This window comes from Pangasianodon hypophthalmus, chromosome 16, assembly GCF_027358585.1.
Source record: "Pangasianodon hypophthalmus isolate fPanHyp1 chromosome 16, fPanHyp1.pri, whole genome shotgun sequence".
Classification (NCBI taxonomy): domain Eukaryota; kingdom Metazoa; phylum Chordata; class Actinopteri; order Siluriformes; family Pangasiidae; genus Pangasianodon; species Pangasianodon hypophthalmus.
Genome location: NC_069725.1, coordinates 1566137 through 1574521, shown reverse-complemented (window position 1 = coordinate 1574521; position 8385 = coordinate 1566137). Strand labels below are relative to the sequence as shown.

At 41.6% G+C, this 8385-nt stretch overlaps 1 protein-coding gene across 1 annotated transcript; it reads right to left on the bottom strand.

Moving 5' to 3' along the window:
- Positions 1-1669: 1669 nt before the first annotated feature.
- mafba (v-maf avian musculoaponeurotic fibrosarcoma oncogene homolog Ba) lies at positions 1670-6211 on the bottom strand. Its single transcript, XM_026945078.3, has 2 exons — positions 4133-6211; positions 1670-3551 (listed from the first exon to the last, which is right to left on the bottom strand). Exons 1-2 carry the CDS (start codon positions 5341-5343, stop codon positions 3491-3493), a joined length of 1272 nt encoding a protein of 423 aa, XP_026800879.2. The 5' UTR covers positions 5344-6211; the 3' UTR covers positions 1670-3490.
- Positions 6212-8385: the final 2174 nt, after the last annotated feature.

The following is an 8385-nucleotide window of genomic DNA, read 5'->3' as shown; positions in this document are numbered from 1 at the left end:
GAAAGAAAGAAAGAAAGAAAGACACTGCTTCTTCTGCAGATTTCAGTTGATCTTCCACTAGTCCTTTACATCATGGCAGCTCTGATATTCTCAGTGTGAACGCTAACACGTGCTTCGCCGCTGCTCACGCTGCGTCACAGAGCGGCGTAACACACTCAGAGGAGAGCGCTGTCTGCCTTCTTCCACATACCTGAGCTCACACACGCTCTGATTGGTTAGTGTCGCTGTGATTGACAGGGGAGAGAGAGTATGCCCCTCCCACCCAGACAGCACGTATACCTATCTGCGCTCTGTTGAGTTCTTCATTCTGATTGGTCAGAAGGTTATCGTTTCTATAGTAACGGCTCATTCACAGGGCGGACGCTCCACATACATGGAAGGAGATGTTTATTTAACGTGTAAGGAAGGAGTCTCCAGCGTCAGCGCTTCGTAACAGTCAGAGGTAAAGCTGTAACTTTAACGTCGCCGACGTGTCTGACGTGTCGTCTTTTAATGCATTCAAAATTATAATCGTTGACTGTAGGATAAAAAATTTCACTTTAAGATGCTAACAAGCGACGCTGTTTCATCACACCACCCTGTCGTTGATTATTTTACTACACCAGCACCCCACACACACACATACACACACACACACACACATACACAGTGTGTATTTTATTCCTATGACTTAACTGTATTGAACACAAGAGAATTCCCAGATATCAGCTCGAGGGTGAGTCAAACACAGCGCAATGTTAGTTATAAAGCTGAATTAATTCCGCGTGTTCCGAGCGAACGATCGGTCCCGAGACGCGAGCGAGTCTCTCTGTAACAGTGTGTGAACGTGAGCGTGCGGTAATGAAAGGGTTAATCACGGCATTCCCACAGCGAAGCCTCGCGCTGCCGCAGAGGTCAAAGATCTCCTTTCACTGAACACACGCGCTTAGCTGGATTTGTGCACAAGTCAGCGCACAAAGGGCAGGTCAGGACAAAACCGAAAGGGCCTCGTCTCGAGCTGGCTACACACACACACACACACACACACACACACACACACACTCACACACTCTCACACACACTCACACACACACACACACACACACACACTCACACAATCTCACACACACTCACACATTTGTCTTGTTATCCTTGTCACGATCTAAACTCTAAACTCTAAACCTAACCTCAGTAGCCAAAAGAAAGCTTCTGTATTTATATATATATATATTTTAATTAAAAACTGTCAGGTATTCCTGTCCTTGTGGGGACCTCTGGTCCTCACTGACACACACACACACACACACAAAATCTGGTGTGTTATTCATTTTTTTCTAGTGTTGCTAGAAGAGGACTTTATAAGCTACACATCTGTAACAATGGATTAATTAATTAAATGAATAAAGTTCAGTTCTCTCTCTTGCACTTTCGCTTTTATGATGATCTCAGTGGCAATTAATTCTTACTAATCAATTATATTACTCATGAAAGTTAGCTTGTTTTTTTTTGGTTGTTTTGTTTCTGCTCTCATTCTCAGTTCCTCAAACATCTCTCTCTCTCTCTCTCTCTCTCTGTCTCTCTCTCTGTTTGTTTGTACTGGATTGTGACTCTGTTTTTTTTTCCCTTTCAATAATTAAGTGGCTGCATGCAAACAATTCTTCCAAAAAAAAGAACAACAAGAACAAAAAAATTGCCATTTCAATGACTTTAATAAGCAAAATAGGAAACCATTTTCTTCCATAAAACGACAACCAAAAAAAAATAAGATGAAACAGAAACCAGCCTGAATGGAAGTTCAAATTTAACAACTTTTCTCTCTCTCATTTATTTTATATATAAACAGGATTGAAAATTGATCCCCTTGCATTAAGACAGGAAATTAACCAACAGAACAACAACCCGCTGCTGCAGTTTCAGATTTGATTTCAACACAGTTGAATCAGTAACGAAATAAAAACAAAAACAAGATTAAATGCATGACTTTCTTTTTTTTTTGTTTGTTTGTTTCATTTTTTTTAACAATAATTCTTAAATGCAAGCACCATGCTCTTATTCAATATGATCTGACAAGTTCTGTTAATTTAATCATTAAAAAATAAAACCATAACTATAACTATAATGCATCTGGCCAGCAGAACCAGAATCTCAGAAAACAGAGAGAAAAAAAAACAATACAAATAATAACATGAATAAGAACATAACATTTTTTTCATTTTGAGATTTTGCAAAACCTGAATCCCTTTTTTTTACTGACCGGCAGAAAAAAAATACAGGAAAACATTAAACAATGATCACTCAAACTCGGTACAAGAAAATGAAAACAATAATTAAAAAAAAAAATTTAAAAACCCTGATTTTAGGAAATTGTTAGAATTATAATTGCTTTGATTTTTTTTAAATTCTAGAAATTTTCAGCTCATGAAACTGACAGGAAAATAATAATAATAATTAAAAAAGAAACAAATTGAAAGTGAAAAATGATGAGACTTGTAGATATTTGTTCGGATTATATAACAGGCATGGATTATGCAACGGGACAAAACTGCATTTCCTGCTACGAGTCGAAATGAAAAAGGAAACACGAGCAGCTCTGGTGCATAAAACACGCTGGAAAACACGCAGCGCTTTACTCCGGCGTCTGCAGAGCGGGAAACTGCTCCTCAAGGAATTGCATCGTGTGTGTGTGTGTGTGTGTGTGTGTGTGTGTGTGTGTGTGTGTAAAATGTGCATTTTGTTTTCTTTTTTTTTTTTCATTGCATGACCTTGCAACACAAATGCAAAGTGTATCGAGTCTAACACAGAGTGTATCTTTGTTATGTCTTCCTTGAGGGCGGTCTGCAAAAAAAAAAAAAAAAAAAAAAGACTCAAAATGAAAAGAAAATCCAAAGAAAAGTGCACTTAATATACAAACTCGGCCGACTTTTGATGCAACTGCAAAAAAAATGCCCCAAAATATTACAAAAAAAAAAAATCTAATCATTAAAAAGTTCCCAAAGCTCTGCTCAACTCATTCATTATTTAATTTTTTTTCAATCTTGCAAATTTTTTTGCCGTTGCATGTATTTACAAGCCCCGAACGAACGGCGTCGTAACTGGTGATGTGGCCACCGGTTCATGTCTAAAGTCCCAGAAACATCATCGATGGGAAGAAAGGGAAAAAAAGATCAACAACATGCTATTTAAGATACACGGAGAAGAAAAAATAAACAAGGAAGTACAAAATAGAAATTATTACCGTACATGTCCAGCATGCAGGATTAATATTTTAATGCAGTATATTTATCATGTTTTTTCTTTTATTTAACCAAGCAGGCAATAAACCGATGAGATGTTGCATAAAAGTTTTGCATACTGTCTTGTTCTCAAAAAATTGACATATTGGACCCAAGAGGGAGAAGTCCAAAGAAAACAACAAAGTCCGAAGGTCCTCTCTCTCTCTCCCTCCCTCTCTCTCTTTCTCTCTCTCTCCCTTTCTTTCTCTCACTCTCTTTCTTGCTCTCTCTTCTTAGCATCAGTATTGATTCGAACGTCTTTTTTTCCCGTCCTGAACAGTTGAGAAGTGTGTTAACGCTCTAAAAAGCAAAGAGACAAAAGAAATAAATCACTGCAAAACTGTGTTACAGTGTGAACAAACACGCAGCGTGTTACGAGTCCGGATTCTGTGGGTCTCGATTCAACATGGTGATGAGGTTTTGTTTTTTTTTTTTTGTTGTTTTGTTTGGTTTTTTTTTGCTATCAGAAAAATCGGGGCTTGTGTGTGTGTGTGTGTGCTGTTTATCTAAAAGCCGCTACTTTCCAAAGAAAGAAGAAACAAAAAACTTGCATTGTACTTGCACAATTCTGGTTTAAAAACAAAACAAATCCACACGTTTTTAAAAACCCCTCTACCTCTAATTCTGATCTAAAACAAAAACAATGTCATTTTTTTAAAAACTTGCTCATGGATGGAGATGATTAGAATAGTAATATTATTATTATTATTATTATTGTTGTTATTATTATTATTATTATTATTTTGGGTTATTTTTCTTTCTAATATGAAGAATACAGCTGCTGTTGTAAGTTATTAGTATAATAATGATATAATGTCGATTAGTATCGTAGTCTCTTCAGCACAGGAGAGGACGGAGACGGAAGTGGAGAAGGAACTCACATGAAGAACTCTGGTGAAGACGGGTTGTCGCTGGTGGAACCCGCCTCGCGGAACCCGCCCGCTCCGGCGCTCGAACCCGCAGCCGCTGATGTCAGCTTCTCGCACTTGAGTTTGTAGGCGTCCCGCTCTCGCGCCAGGCGTCCGATCTCCTGCTTGAGCTGCTCCACCTGGTTGAGGAGCTGCGTCTTCTCGCTCTCGAGGACGTGCTTCTGCTGTACGCGCTTGAAGCGGCAGGACTGCGCGTAGCCACGGTTCTTGAGCGTGCGCCTCTTCTGCTTCAGGCGCACCACCTCGTCCTTGGAGAAGCCGCGCAGGTGCCGGTTGAGCTCGCGTACGGACATGGAGACGAGCTGCTCGTCGGAGAAGCGCTCCTCCATGCCCAGGATGCTCAGCGCGCTGCCGTGATGCTGCTGCTGCTGCGCGTGATGGTGGTGGTGTTGGTGAGCGTGGTGGCCGTGATGGTTGGTGTGTTGCGCGTGATGGCGGTGGTGATGGAGCTGAGGAGAGGTCGGAGACGGGCTGTCCGGATCTTGGCTGTGGTGCTGATGAGGATGCTGCTGCTGCTGCTGCTGCTGCGTGTGAGGGTGCAGGTCATCCGCGTGCTGCTGAAGCGCAGCGTACGCATGAGGATGGTGCTGCGCGTGAGGATGGTGGTGATGATGGTGATGAGGCATGGCAGGTCGGTAACCCTCAAAACCGCCTCCTTGCTGCAACTGCTGTTGCTGCTGTTGCTGCACGTGCGGTGGCGGAGCATGCCCGATCAGGGCCTCCACGGCGTCCTCGGGCGTCAGGCCGAGCGCGTGAGGGTCGACGTGCTGCGGGTAGCCGCCACCGGGCATCCAGTAGAGCTCCTCCAGGTTGCTCTTGTGCTCCTCCGTGGGGCTGAAGCTGGGCGACGAGGGCACGGAGCTGCACGGCGTGCTGAGCGGAGTCGACGACACCGAGCCCTGGGGCTGCTGCACGCGCGAGGGGCACGCGCGCGCGCCGCCGCCGCCGTTCACTACTCCGTGAAGCGCCTCTTTCTTCACGTCGAACTTGAGCAGGTCGAAGTCGTTGACGTAGTCCACCAGGGCGAGCGGGCTTGTGGGCAGCACCTCGGCGCTCATCGCGTCTCCGCTGCTGTGCGCGTACGTGAGCGTGGCAAAAACGCACCTCTGCTTCTGCTGCTGCTTCTGCTGCTGCTTCTGCTCTTCTTCCTTCTCAAATCGCATGCAAGAAGAGTCTGTCTAAGTCCTCCACTTTACACCGTGCAGCGTGCACCGACACGGGGGAATGTTTCAGAAGAAAAAAAAACTTTTGCTTAAAAAAAAAAAAAAAAAACAGCACGAATAAACTTTGTTTGTTTGTTTCAGAGATTAATGCACGAGACCAGACGTCGCGAGGTGCACGAGTTGCATGGTTTGCCGACTTTCTTTTCGCATTTACAGTCTGCTATTACAGCAGGGCGGCGAGAAAAAGGAGAAAGGAGAAAGAAAAGAAAGAAAAAAAACAGAGGTAGAGGAAAAAAAAAAAAAAAAGTCAGTGCACAAATCTCAGGTCCTTTCGCAAAGTTGAACTTGAATCATAAATAGGATTTTTTTTAAAAATTAAAAAAAAAAAAAAAATGCGCGCGGGGAAAAAAAAAAACAAACAACAACAGCAAAAAACACAAAGGGCTCCAGTCCCTCCGGTGTGCCAGCGAATCCGAAAAGAAAGAAAGAAAGAAAAAATGAAAAGGATTTAAAAAAAGAAGAAGCAGTTCTTCTTGTGTTCCAGCTCTGCACCGCAGAGAGACAGAGGGAGAACTCGGCGGGCGCGCGCCTGCTCCTCCTCCGCGTGCCTGCTTATGAGCTGAACTCGGCTCGCGCGCTCCTCCTCCTCCTCCTCCTCCTCCTGCTGCTGCTGCTTCTGCTGCTGATGATGTCGCGTGCTCTAGTGTGTGTGTGTGTGTTATTTGGAACGGGGCTCTCGCGCTCTCGCTCTCTGGCTCTCGTTCGCGCGCGCGCGCTCCTCCTCCTCCTCCTCCTCCTGCTGCTGCTGTTACTCCTGTGTCAGCTCTGTGCGCTCTCGTGCGCGAGACTCTTGTTCGGCCCGAATGCTGGCCCCGCTTTTTATACTCACAGTGCCTGTGACGTCAGCGCGGTAGGCGTGTCCCCAGAGCGCGTTCCAGACCTATCAGAGACACGACACAGCGCCTGATTTACATAACCACTCCCACTTTTCCCTCTCTCTGTGTGCTTACGGCTCCTGCTTCAGAGCTTCTCTCTTTCTTTCTCTCTTTCTCTCTCTCTCTTTCTTTCTCTCTCTCTCTTTCTCTCGGCTTTAACGGGACTGGTTTTACTTTGTACTGTCGAGAAAAAAAGATTTCTAAACACACTTTAGGCACTAGACTACAATCTAAATATATAATGCATATTTATTTACCTTTCTGTCTCTCTGTAGCTGCACGTTTTGCTTTTCCACTAAAAAGTAAAAAAAAATGTACAAGAAGGATAGAAATGATTAAAAAATATTAGTTTCCCCCCCTAAATGAAGACCTTTCCTTTCGCATTCAGCAGCTTTTTACATTCTTTCATGCCTGTAGGTGATAAAATAACAACATGAATAAATAATTAATCATCAGATCACAATCAACACACACACACACACACACACACACACACAAGCACCAACTAGTCTAAGATTTATGAGCTATACCTACAAAGTCGCCTGAATGTTCATTTGATTTATTATTTTTATATGTTATCTATAATTAAGGTAATTAATAAGCGTGCACGTGCTATTATTATTATTATTATTATTATTATTATTATTATTATTATTATTATTATGTTTTTGTCTTCTTTACCTCTTTGCATGTGTAAAAGCGCTACAAGCTCCGTTTCATGATGATGGCACGCTGTGTGTGTGTGTGTGTGTGTGTGTGTGTGTGTGCGTGTGTGTGTGCGTGTGTGTGTGTGTGTGTGTGCGTGTGTGTGTGTGTGTGTGTGTGTGTGTGTGTGTGTGTGTGCACGCGCGCGCCTTGTTTATTATCGGAGCTTTAAAGAGGTCTGAAAAAGGCGAAAACACACCACACTCTGCCCCCATGTGGACACTTTCAGCCTCTCTCTCTCTCTCTCTCTCTCTCTCTCTCTCTTTTAATGTGTGTATCTATAGGAATGTTCGGGTTCCATTATGCAATAAAGTTATAAGAGAAAATAAATAAAATCTGTTATTAAGTCAGAAAGTAAGTTATAGCTATTACATTTCATAGCTGCACACTAAAAAGGACAAAAAATAATCACAACAATAATTTTAATACGAACTGATAAATATGTTGTTGGATGTGTGTGTGTTAGTGTGTGAGTGTGTGTGTGTGTGTGTGTGTGTGTGTGCGCGCTACACGTTAACCAACATTTCCTTATAAGGATTAACAGATCAACGAGAAAGACAAAGCGAATAAATTACAGAATAATTTACTCCAAACCTTCAGAAGGAAAATGTAGCGTCCATAAAAGGCGTTCTTCATAAATCTCCATCGTTATTATTTTCATTAATTATGCAGAGTGATGATTATCAAAAGTTAATCACATATTTATTCCAAATGATTAACTATTTATTGTTTATATCTATTCACACTAACTCTGTCAAATACAGGATTAGTAATAAATGCAGCTGTGTAGTAGGAGTAACGCAGTAATAAACGCAGTAATAAACACAGTAATAGATGCAGAAATCATGTGGTAATAACAGTAATATACAGTATAGTGTAGTAGGAGTAACGCAATAATAACGCAGTAATAAACACAGTAGTGATGGAGGAATAATGTCATAATAATGCAGTAATAAAGGCAGCAATGCTGAAGGTGTAATCCAGGAATAATCACAGTAGTGATGCAGTAATAAATGCGATAATAATAGTGCAGTAATAAATGAGATAAAATAATGTAGTAATAAATGCAGGCGTGATGCAGTAATAAATGCGATAATAATAATGCAGTAATAAACGTGATAATAATAACACAGTAATAAATGCGATAATAATAACAGTAATAAATGCAATAATAATAGTGCCGTAATAAACGAGATAATAATAGTGGAGTAATAAATGTGATAATAATAACACAGTAATAAATGCGATAATAATAACACAGTAATAAATGCGATAATAGTGCAGTAATAAACGCGATAATAATAGTGCAGTAATAAATGAGATAATAATAGTGCAGTAATAAATGAGATAATAATAGTGCAGTAATAAATGCGATAATAATAGTGCAGTAATAAAGGAACGC

Excerpts from the sequence above, each read along its gene's own strand:
- mafba (XM_026945078.3), bottom strand. The coding sequence starts at position 5,343 with ATGCGATTTGAGAAGGAAGAAGAGCAGAAGCAGCAGCAGAAGCAGCAG. Across the intron at positions 3,552-4,132 it reads TCTTCACCAGAGTTCTTCAT|AGCGTTAACACACTTCTCAA; the intron begins GTGAGTTCCTTC and ends TTTGCTTTTTAG.